Source organism: Mustela erminea, chromosome 1 (genome assembly GCF_009829155.1).
Source record: "Mustela erminea isolate mMusErm1 chromosome 1, mMusErm1.Pri, whole genome shotgun sequence".
Classification (NCBI taxonomy): domain Eukaryota; kingdom Metazoa; phylum Chordata; class Mammalia; order Carnivora; family Mustelidae; genus Mustela; species Mustela erminea.
In genome coordinates this window covers 52,793,035-52,805,094 of record NC_045614.1, presented here as the reverse complement: position 1 = coordinate 52,805,094, position 12,060 = coordinate 52,793,035, and the positions used below count along the sequence as shown (strand labels likewise).

General features: G+C 45.3%; 1 protein-coding gene across 1 annotated transcript in view; it reads right to left on the bottom strand.

Moving 5' to 3' along the window:
* Positions 1 to 12,060, bottom strand: part of SLC6A11 (solute carrier family 6 member 11) — a 128,524-nt gene that overhangs the window by 22,372 nt on the left and 94,092 nt on the right. The window contains exons 7-8 of the mRNA XM_032327206.1: positions 10,436 to 10,539; positions 4,881 to 5,005 (exon numbers count right to left, since the gene is read on the bottom strand). Of these exons, the coding sequence (XP_032183097.1) occupies positions 4,881 to 5,005; positions 10,436 to 10,539 (229 nt within the window). The remainder of the gene's footprint in view (positions 1 to 4,880; positions 5,006 to 10,435; positions 10,540 to 12,060) is intronic.

Sequence of the window (12,060 nt, the reverse complement as noted above, 5' to 3'; positions counted from 1 at the left end):
CCAGCCTGTCTTCTGTCTCTCCCACAGTTTTTCTCAGTTTGCCCTAGCAGCTGTGAAGGCATAGGTGGTAGCTGGAGGAATTGTGCACCTGGATTGATAATTTTTCCTTTTGTTAGAGCTATCTGTAGCTTCAACATTTCCTGTCTTCAAATTATGCAGGGACATGGTTTTGTATAAAATATATTTTCCCTTCTTGTTCTTGTTTGGAGAGAAAACTGAATTACAAAAGTGGCTATACAGCTGTCACCATACTCAGATATTCAGATGTCTTATTTCCGCTAATTTTGAAAAGACTATTTAAAAATATAAGAGTGTACTTTAAAAAGTATAAGATTGATATTATTTTTTCTTGAATGTTTGGTAGAATTCACCAATGAAACCATGAGGGCCTCAAGTTTTCCTGCTAGAAATATTTTTGATAATGAATTCAATGTCTTTTAAAAGTATAGAGCTATTCAGTATTTCTATTTCTTCTTGAGTCATTTTGAGTAAATTATATTTTTAAAGGAATTTTTCTGATCTATATTACCAAATACATTAACTTGAAATTGTTCATAATTTTTCATAATTGTTCATAATATTTCCTATTCTTATTTTTAATGTCTGTAAAATTTGTAGTCGTATCTCTTCTTTCATTCCTGATATTAGTAATTTGTGTTTTCTCATGTTTTTTTTTTTTTCCTTGACTAGTCTTGCTAGGGAATTATAATTTTGTTATCTTTTTCAATACCAAATTTTGGCTTTGGAATTGTATTGTGTGTGTCTTACAAATTTGTTTGTTTCTACTTACTCTGGGTTTAATTTATACTTTTTTTTTTTTGCAGCTTCTTCAGATAGAAAGTTAATTTTTTTTAACTTTAAATCCTTCTAATTAGGCATTAAAAATTATAAATTTGTCTGTAAGTACTTTAAATGCATCCCACAAATTCTGGTATGTTGTATTTTCATTACCATGCAGTTTTCTTTGACCTGTGGGATATTTAGAAATGTGTTGCTTAGTTTATACATACTTGAGGATTTTCTAGTTATATTTTTGTTATGGACAATTTAATTAATTGGTAGTCAGAGAATATACCTTAAAATTTCAATCTTTTGAAATTTATTGAGACTTTATTTATGGCTCAATTTATATCCTATCTAGGTGCATGCTTCATGCTCATTTGAAAAGAATTGTACTTTGCAGTTGTTTGGTGCAGTGTTTTATAAATGTCAACCACGGCAAGTCATTGGTAGCTTTCCAATATCTACCTCTTTATTAATATTTTGTATAGTTGTTTTAACACTAGTGAGCAAGGGATATTAAAAATCTTCAACTATGGTTATAGCTTTGTCTATTTTCTGTTTTAGTCTTTCAGCTTTTGTTTCATGTAATTTAAATGTCTGTCATTATGTAGCAACACATTACAAATTAGATAGCTTACAAATGAACTGCTTTTATAAACATTATGAAGTGTCCCCCTGTTATCTCTAGTAATAGTCTTTGACTTTAAGTCTACTCTAATATTAGTGTACCAAAGCTACTTTTCTTGTACTTGTTGTTTGGTGAGTATGTCTTTTCCCTCTGTTTTACACGTTGTCTGTGTCTTTAAAGTGTATCTCTTTTTAGAAAGCTTATAGTTGAGTCTTGCTTTTTTACTCAGTCTGATAATCTCTGCCTTTTACCTGGAGTATTCAGCCCATTTACATTTAATGTAATTATAGATACGGGGTAGGTGTAAGTTTACCATTTCATATTTGTTTTCTTTTTGTTCCTTCTGAATTTTGGGGGGTTTCATTTATTTACTCTGTTGTGTTTTTCTTGCCTTCTTTTGGGCTAATCAATATTTTTACATATTCAATTGTATTTCTTCTAAGCTTTGTAGCTCTACCTATTATTATTATTTTCTAAGCAGCTGGGCCAACAATATGCATCCATAACCCATCAAAGTCTACCTAGAGTTAACAACATATCACTTAATCCTGCTACCACATATCTGACACTTTCCACTTCTGATGATCATTCTGACATTTTCTGCCTCGAAACAGAATTTAGGACTTAACCACATCAGTACTTACAAAATGAAAACAAATACTCCAATTAAAAGACATGGATAATCAAGACAGTATAAAAAAGCAAGACCCAATTCTAAGCTGTCTAAAATTTCAACCTCTAGGAGAGCGTACCTGATGAAAGAATCACAGAAACACACCAAGGAACATGTGGGTGAGGGCCACAAATTTCAGTGGTGGGATCATAGCATGACAAAATCTGAGCCCTGTGACAAGTGCATGTTGCCTTCCTGGATCAGGTTCCAGGTATGCTGGGACATCCCACTGAACATTCTGCCATTTAATTAGGTATCTTCAAAAAATCATTCATCAGAAAGCATGCCGAGGTCCTTCTGAGCAAGGTGAGATGGCTACACATTCACTTGCAACTTGCAATTTCTCCAAATGGCAGAGACTCCTAAGGAGAATCTTAGCCTGACCCACATTGCCCAACAGGGGCACAGAGCAGATTTACCTGCTGGATACAAGAAGCAACACAGGAAGATGAACCAGAAAAGGCTAGAGCCAGGCTGCACCGCCTATGAGCTGTGTGAACTTGGGTGAACCACTTGGGTAACTCAAGCTCTGTGTTACAGGGTCCTCATCTGCAGTGGGCACGGTTCGAAAGCCTAGGGCTGCTGTTTATGTGAAGAGTGTCCCCTGCAGGACTGTGGTGCATACTCTGCACAGCCCCCAGTGCAGGACCTTTTAAAGCCTACCTTGTAGAGGTGCTGTGAGCAGTTTGTGAGGTAGAGTGTTAAAAACAACCACCCAGAGCCTGACAAGTGGGACAGAGTAAATCAGTTACGACCCATCCATCCATCCAATGGAAGACCACATAACTATTAAAACTCATGATTGAGATCTCTGTTCATGGAGGCAGAAAGCTCCTTGTGCTTTACTGTAAATGGGAAAATGCAGCCTACAGAATACCAAGGATAATTTGATCTGGTTTCCATCACCACAAGTATGGATATATATGCATGGAAAATCCTGACAGGAGAACCCCAAAGTGTTGTCATATTCAGAGTGCAGAGTTTTTCCTTTGTTAAGATTTCTACATTTTTCTACTATGAATATGCTTTCAGTTTGAAATTAGGAAAAAAATGAACAAACTTTATTTTTAGTTGGCTCTTTTCCTTTCCATCTATGACTCCTCTTTCAATTTCATCTATAAAATTTAAAAGGTGACATAAAGAGAAAAAATAGTGCTGCAGATATCTTATTCCACTTACTACCTAAGGTAGGTGTTAGGAAATTCATTTTATGGAGGAGGAAATGGATTCTTGGAGAAGGCAATCCTCCTGTAGAGAATGCTCTCTCTTCACAGGGCTGCAATGTAGTTTCATGCCAGGAAGGAGCATGGATGTTTGGTCAAGTGTCAGGTGACCACAGTGGGCAATAGGATGGCATGGTCAGAGCATGGGCTTTGGAGCCAGATGGCCCATAGTAAGTCCCAACTATGTCCCTTCCAGCCTGTATAACCTTACATAAGTCATTTCACACTCTGAGCCTCAGCTTCTTTATTTGTCAAATAGGGAAAGCAAATGTTGGAGGGCTGAGCTGAGACTGCTCCTGCCCAGAGCCAGCACTTGCTGAGTGAGACCTTTAGTCATACTAATATTCTCTAGTTTAGATCTGGACTCTTGAGCTCAGAAGGGACTGTCTCTATCTCTGGCATACATTATCCAGAGTAAGGGAGACCCTGAGTGGTCACACAGAAGAGCTTTGCAGCCATGCACCGGCTCTGATGTCCAGATACCCGACTCTGCCATCTTGGTGGGTTAGAGGGATGCTTCCCTATCTGTGCATGCCACACCAAACAGGACACTGTAGACCAGCATTTTCAAGAGAGGCAGTGTGGCTCCCAGGGGTGCCTGGGGGTGGTTGCAATAAGTTGGGGCATGACTAGCATGGAGTAGATGGAGGCCAGAAGGCTAAGCTACCTGTGTTACTCTCGGCAAATTGTTCTACTAAATATTCTTGGGGGTGAAAAACTTCAGACTTAATTGGGGTTAGAATGTGTTTGTCATAAAAACACAAACTATTTTCACACTTTTAAAAAAAGTACACACTGAATTTTCCTAGAATTCAAACACCATGTAAATCAAGGCAAGAGTAATTCACCATTTTGCATAATCACATTAGCAACAATAACTCTGTCTGTAGTGGGTTTGAAATAAACACACATCAATCTATACTTAAGAATGTCTCATTCATCATGATTCTGCATCTTAGATGAGGGGAAGGGAGAGAGATTCTTCAAGCAGCGGGAACAGTATGTGTAAAGACCCCAGGGTAGGAGGAAGCAAGCCATGTTGCAAAAGCAGACCACCACAGCAGGGCAGCATGAGGGTGAGGGAATGATGTGGGTGGAGAAGCTACAAAGGCTGGGCAACGATGGCGTTGGGGCCCTGCTAAGAATCCAGCACTGTGAGAAGCTAAGAAAAGCTTTTGATCAGAGAAAGAAATGCTCAGATTTGCATTTTGAAAGCCAGTCTGCACGTGGAACAGAAGGGGCAGTAGTGGTGGCTGGGAGGCCAGTGGAAGGTTCCTGCAATCACGTAGGTGAGCAGTGATGGGGGTCTGGGCTAGTGGGGAGAGTGTTGCTGGGGCAAAGTACATGAAGTGGAGCAACACCCAGGAAGCAAAAGCTATATCACTTGGGGATGTCTTGGATATGGGAGTGAGGAGGTGTCACAGTTTCTCTCCTACGATCATAGCTTGGGTATGGATGGTGGGGCCACCTTCTAAGACCTGAATCCAGGAGAAGAATGAGCTGAGGAGGCAGATCGTATTTGCACCCTGACCCACCAGTCCCCCAAGGCCTCCCTCGCCTTTGGCAGACTTACCTGACTCTGCCACCTCGGCAATGGGCACCCCCTGCTCGTATGCCATGAAGCCCAGGACTGAGAAGATGGCAAAGCCAGCCACGAAGCTGGTGCCACTGTTGAGGCAACAAAGCATGATGCAGTCCCTGCGGGGAAGCAGTGAGAGGGGCTGAGGTCAGAGTGGGAGGAACAGGTACACTGCTCGAACATTCTCTCTGAGCACCATAGCCATCTGTGGAGCAGGCAGGGCACGGTGGGCACAGACAGCCCCATATGCCTGTTGAAGCCATTGTGGTTCAGGGAGGTTAGGTGGCTGGCCCATGGTCACACAGCTTCTCTTGCATTTCTAGAAGATAAGGTGGTTATGGACCAGAAGCGTGGAAGAGGGATGGGAAGGAAGAAAGGCTGGCACGTGAGAAAATGCACTACTGAGAAGATATTTGGAGACAAAGCCATGCTCCTCCAAATCCCTGGTAGGAGAGGAAACCAGGGAAAGCAAGAGAGGAGTGATTTCCTGGGAAATCAAAGCTAAGAGGGCAGGAGAGGCCTCTGAGAAACAGCTGCTTCTCAGTCAGGGGAGCATCCATGGACTTGACACTAGAATCTCCCACCTGCTTCAGGAGGAGACACCCCATCACGCCACACTGTTTATTGGAGCAGTGCCTCAGAGCCCTCATGGCTCAGTTGCCATGAGGGAGCAACCCTTCTAGGTTGGACACCGCATGGAGGGGTTATCAGAGCAGTGCCTGGCTCTTGCCCTGGGGAGGGGCTTAGCAGCAGAAGCACCAGCATGAAGCTGCGGCCCAGGAGAAATGAGAGCAAATGATGGGGCTTTGCCAAGACGAAGGCAGAACCCACAATTCCCAGCCTCTCCTTCCTCAGGCCTGGCATCCTCACGCAGCCACAGAGAGTAATCACAGAGTCTTCTCAGCTGCTGGCTGCAGGCACTGGCCAGTTAGGCTTAGGGCACCTGTGATGCCACACTTTCCCAGGAGGCGCTCCTAGAGGATCTGGCCAGTCTCTGGTCTGAGGTAGGGCTCTGGGGTGTCCCCATGGTGGTGGTGGCTCATGCCACCACAGGGCTGCCTCGGCTCACACCCTAGCAAGCCTTGTGCCCTGGTTCCATGGCACTTTCCCCTGGCTGGCCCTCCTGTGCTGCTTACAGCACTAAGAACTTCCTCATGTGTGTTCATCCCAAACCGGCCTTCTCTGGTGAGTTTTAGTTCTGCCCTTCCTACCAGCCTACACCTCCTTCAGGTTTGGGAGATCTGAAGAGAGTGGCCCTACATCCCCTTTGAGTTTTTTGCTCCTTCAGTTAACTGTCCCAGTTCCTTTACCAGATCCTCATCCTGCCTCTCCTGCCCTCCTAGCTTTGAGTTCCCAGGAAATCACTCCTCTCTTGCTTTCCCTGGTTTCCTCTCCTACCAGGGATTTGGAGGAGCATGGCTTTGTCTCATCCTGCTAGTGATCTATAACACACTCCAGCTTGTCTGACCCCTCTTCAAGCGCCATGTCCAGGACCAAGACTCAAGAACAGAGCAGGACTCTCACCTCCTCTTCTCCCAACAGCATACTTTTTGTAATGTAACCAAAGGTTACACTAATGTTGGTGACTGTGACACCCAGTTGCCTTGCAATGACTCTGAGGATCAAGGGCATACTGGAGAAGGCATTACCCTGGGGGTCCAGAGACATGGTCTCCACTTCCCCCTGCAATTCTTTTCTCTGGACCCGATCTCACCATAGGACAAAATGCTTGATAACAGAGTTTCTTGGGCCTTATGACAGATTATTTTTTATCAAGTAGTCATATCCCCCTACCTTCTTCCTTAGGGATGAGTCTATTTCCCTGCCCCACAGGCTTTGGGTTTAGCCACATGATTTTCTTTGGCCACAGGATATTAGCAGATGTGACACAAATGAGGTCTGAGATATGCTTATGTGACTGAACTTGTCCTTTATGCCTTCTGTGATTTGCAAGGAAAGGAACTTCCCCAGGGGAGCTGCTGTCCTTGGCGTTTGCACCCCACAACGTACACACATGAAGCAGATTTGAGCTTGCCTACACCTTGGAGCCAAACCCAACCAATTCACAGCCCACTGGAGGGCTTCCCCAGCTGGCCAGGAGACTTGTGAGCAATAAAATCAAATGCTTGTCATGTTAAACCACTGAGATTTGGGGTCTGTTTGTTACACAGCTTTACTGTGGCAGTGAGTGACTGATTACAGGTCTCTTTAAAGAACTCCTCTGGCATGTGGGTGAGGGCTGGGCTGGCAGATCTGAAGATTATCTGCAAGCCAGATTTCTCTCTTCTTCTTCTTCTTCTTTTTTTTTTTTTAAGATTTTATTTATTTATTTGACAGAGATCACAAGTAGGCAGAGAAGCAGGTGGGGGGAAGCAGGCTCCTTGCTGAGCAGAGAGCCTGATGTGGAGCTCAATCCCAGGACCCTGAGATCATGACACGAGCTGAAGGCAGAGGCTTTAAACCACTGAGCCACCCAGGTGCCCCTGATTTCTCTCTCCTTAAAGGGAAATGCAACTCAGGCAAGGTAAAGGGAGATTTATGCCCAAGGTTAGGGTGAAGATGTTCCCTCATGCTCATTTCCTGACCCTGCCTCATCAAACAGTGAGAAACAAGGTGGTCCTGGTGAGGAAAGTGCTTTCTCTGTATCTTCTACATTCTGGAATTCTCCTGTATAACCGGAATCTGCAATGTGCCTAGTCCTATGCTGGGGTTTCTTGAACACTGTGTCACTGAATCTCCAGACTCAGGGAGGAAAAACACATACTTAAGGTTTCAGGGGCTTCTACTGGTGAGGATGGAATGTGCATCCATTTATCTCAGACACTAAAACCCATGCATCTTCCAGGAGCTGCACAAAAACAAAGCCCCCACCCCCCAAGAATTAAGACTTTCAGATCTTGACTCGTGGACAATTATCTGTGGGTAACCATGTGGTTGCTGAAAAACAAATATCCCTGGGGCTCCTGGGTGGCTCAGTGGATTAAAGCCTCTGCCTTCGGCTCAGGTCATGATCCCAGGGTCCTGGGATCGAGCCCCACATCGGGCTCTCTGCTTCACAGGGAGCCTGTTTCCTCCTCTCTCTGCCTGCCTCTCTGCCTACTTGTGATCTCTGTCTGTCAAATAAATAAATAAATATTTAAAAAAAAAAAAAAAACAAATATCCCTTATTGCAAAGTCCCCATCTATCCCCAGAGGTCTCCCGAGTGACTGCCTCACACCACAGAAGCACAGTAAAGCACTGAGTAGACCTGAGGTCCCTTCCAGCACTGCGTCCCACACCCCAGTCCTCAGAGCACCTGCACTTTCAAGAAGAGGGGGCTTAGCAGCCTGTGTTCTGAAGTGAGGATTTGCCCCCGCCTGGTTTGCTGTATTCCCCATCCCTCCACTTCCTGCAGGGCACCTTCTACGTGAAAGCTTATGTAACAAGCACTTTAAAGTTGGCAGGAGCTGAGCTGGGCTTTGAAGACCTCCAGAAGCTATTATGCTGTCAGAAGAGAGGGTACTAATTTACTCCCTCTGAGTTGGGAAGATCTTCTCGCAGAACAATTTGGAAATAGAAATAAAATGGGCCTTCAGATTTTGCAATATCACCTGCAATATCATCTGCTTTCTTCTGCCGCTGGGAGGGGGAATAACCTGCCTATTGGATGGGAGAGCAGAAGGGAACTGTGGCAGCCAGCATATTTTACGCATATGCTCAGTGGGGAAGACAGTCGCTACGGCCCCAGAACACAGCCTGAAGACAGGGCGGTCTTGGCCGAATTCTTGTCAGCTTCAGTTGTTGGGGAAAAAACTGGCCATCCCTCTTAGTGAGGAACAGGGGTGCAGGAACCAGAAAAACTTGGGTTCAAAGACATGTTCCACCACTGGCCATGTGAACATGAGCAAGCAACCTACTCTTGGGCCTCAGTTTCCTCATCTGTATAACAGATGGCTCCTTCCTCGCTTCCTGACACATCATTTGGCACTGTACTAGGCTTGAGGGACAGTGTGGAACAAGAAGACCCAGACTGTGTCCTCACAGAACTGACAGCTGAGCAGTGACCAAATGATTTCTGCAGTGCCCTGCACGGAGGACTCATGTTGAGTGCCGGCTGCTGATGGGGTGACAGCCGTAGACAAACAGCAATCTTCCCTAACATCCCAAGTGGGTCACATTCAATGCAAACCAGAAGCCTGCTGTGTTGTTCTCCCTGTCCCAGTGCCTTTCGCTTCCTGCCCATGGTGACTGTCCTTATAGTGGCTCACAGTGCTCCGCCTCTCATCCCTCAGACCTGCCTCTCCGTGAATGCGTGGAAGGTAGAGAGGATCTTATGAACAACCTGGCATGGTCAACCACCTCTCCAGCATCCTTCTGGCCAGCCCTACCCAATACCTCTCTGCCCAAGCTCCCCCAGGAACAACAGAACTTGCTGTCTAGCGGCACACTGGATTCTACCATGGCTTTTCCTTACAGCATGCTGGACCTACCCACTGTCACTTCCTTGTCCTCAGTTTCCCCAACTTATGAACTCTGTAGACTGAGGCTGTGCCACTCCTGATTCTGGAGTGCCACAATGCACATGGTTTTAGTGAATGGATTAATAAAGTGACCATGAAGCTAGCTTTCAGAGAGATGTGCGGGAGTCCTGGGATGGAAACCGGGAGACTTCAGCCAGAGTCCAGGTTCTACTATGTGAAGCTGGAGATAATGTGGGAGGAACTTTATCACTGCTAAATGTTCTTTCAAATGCATGATCTCACTTGAGCCACAGATCAATCGAGTTATTTGGTTACTAGGTACAAAACCCCCAAAGAGCTACCTACCATGACCAGGCACTGGATGCAGGGGTGCAGAGACCTCAGCAAACAGACCACTGGCCTAGAGCTAGAGCTCAGGGTGCCATCTGCATGTGAATCATGCACCGCTATGCTAGGGGACCTTGGGTGGGTTCTTGGCCCTCAGTGCGTCTCAGCCTCAGAGCAGAAATCAGACTGCAGGCATGAGAAACCAGGCAGCCAGGACCAGACAGTGTCAGGCTCAGGCCCGAACTTGGGCACCTCCCTTCCCAGTGCTGGGTGTGGCCACATGCAGGAGGCCCGGGAGGAAGGCTGTGGGGGAAGATGGGGCACTGGCCACTCCAGATGGGGACAGAAGAGGAGAGGAGCCTACATTCAAGTGAGAAGGGGCAGGGAGCTGGTTTCTGAACAGAAGACAGAAGAACAAAGCCAGATCTGGGTTCAAGTCCTGGTTTTGCCACTTATTAGCTATGTCACTGTGGGCAAGTCACTTACCTGCCCTGGGATAAATGTTTGCCATATAGGGTGGGATGGAGGCCAGGAACAAAATTCCTGGAGTGGACTTGCTTTTAGCCTGCAATGTACTCTGATCACATTCATTATTTTCTTAGCTCCTCAGGTGGCCCACTTTTGTGACCCTGGGGCAGGGAGAGTCTAAGAAACAAGCCATCTGTCTCATCCTGGCCCCACACAGTGGGAAGACAAACGTGAACTAGCCTGGCAGCACAGAGGGCTTTGGTGGACAGCGGGTAGGGCTGTGAAGTGCTCACCTGTAGCAGTTGTTGTTATAATTGTTATAACTTCCCAGAGCAGTCAGACAACCCAGGCAGATGGCATAGGAGAAAAAGATCTGCGTCCCAGCATCTACCCAGACCTGCAGGAGGGCACAAAGAAGTCAGCATGAAGAGAAGTCAGATTAGGGGTGGCCCCATTCTTGGAAATCCTCCACCCTCCCTTGTCCTCCAAAAAGTCTAGGCAAAGCAAAAATATAAACTTCCTAACCTTCTCGGGAATGTGCTTTAAGAGTTCTATTATTGGAGACTGCTTCATTAAATACAAATGTCCTTAATTCCAGAATTTTCCAGAGGTTATGGATAATAGTTCACTGAACAGCAAGAATTTGGACGTTTAGGTCCTTGCTCCAACTATGTGACCTTGGAAAAGCTACTTAACCTCTCTGAGGCTTAGTCCCCTCATCTGCAAACTGGGGAATGAACTACCCTCTCAGAATTGTTAAGAGGATTCCTGTGATATGGAACGGAAGCTCGTGGGACCCAGCTCATAAGCTAAGGCATATTTAAGCCAAAATGAGTGACTGCTTATCTTTGCGATTAAGAATACCATGAGTAAACTGTCATAGGATTCTGTCCCTAGGAAAATATTTGCATAGTTGATTTGAGCTTAAGAGGTGGCAGGGAAGGGATAGGAGAAGGGGGAGGCCCACCTATATCTTTCACCTTTCAAAACAGATGCATTTTAGGCTTCCTATGTGGTACATAACTGAAACCACTTTCTTAGTCTCCAGGTTCCTCTCTGGCAAAAACTGCTGTTGACAGCACGACATGCACACCAGGAGTTATGATGGCTTCTTTAGCACTTTCCCCCAAGCTCTCTCTGCACTCAGCTCCAAGGAAAATCCATAGCTAAAAGCTAAATGCAGCCGATGACACTGAAGCTTGAGAATCAGGTGTCATCTAGAGAACAAGGCTTTGCACTAAGTACAAATACCCACTAACATTTATTGTGCACTTGTTACATGCCAGGCACCGGTGCTGAGCCCTCTGTGCGTTATGGCACTTGGATATTCACAGCAACCCTCTGTGGTAAGTGCTATTATGCACCCTCTTTTACAGCTGAGGCAACAGAAACGGAGAAGTTGCATGACTTATTCAAGGCCACACAGCTGGGAGTGGTAAAGGCAGGTCCATGGAGACCACCTAGAAGTCCTCTGGGGTAACCTCCCATCCAACACAAGACTCTCTTCTGACTACTCCTGACAGAATAGTTTGTTTGATTACTGCTAGTGACAGGAAACTCACTATATCCTGTTGCAGTTCTTTCTTCTTTACAGAGTTCTGTCCATTAGAATATTTCTGAAAATGAGAGGAAATCCCCCTTCCTGAAGGTGTTCTTAGTTCCGGGACCATCCAGACCACACCTTCCTCTTCTGTATGGTAGCATTTTAGAGATTTGGAGAAAGCATCAGTGCCCCTTGGATCCTAGAACTCTTCCTTCTCTAGGCAAAATAATTCTATTTCCTCTCTCAGGGATTTTATAATAACAGTACAGGTCACTGTACCCTGGATTAGCTCAAGCTGGTTAAATCATTCAACAAATACTTATTAAAATTGAAGATCATAATGTTGCTTTTCAACCTAAGAAATGAATACATTTT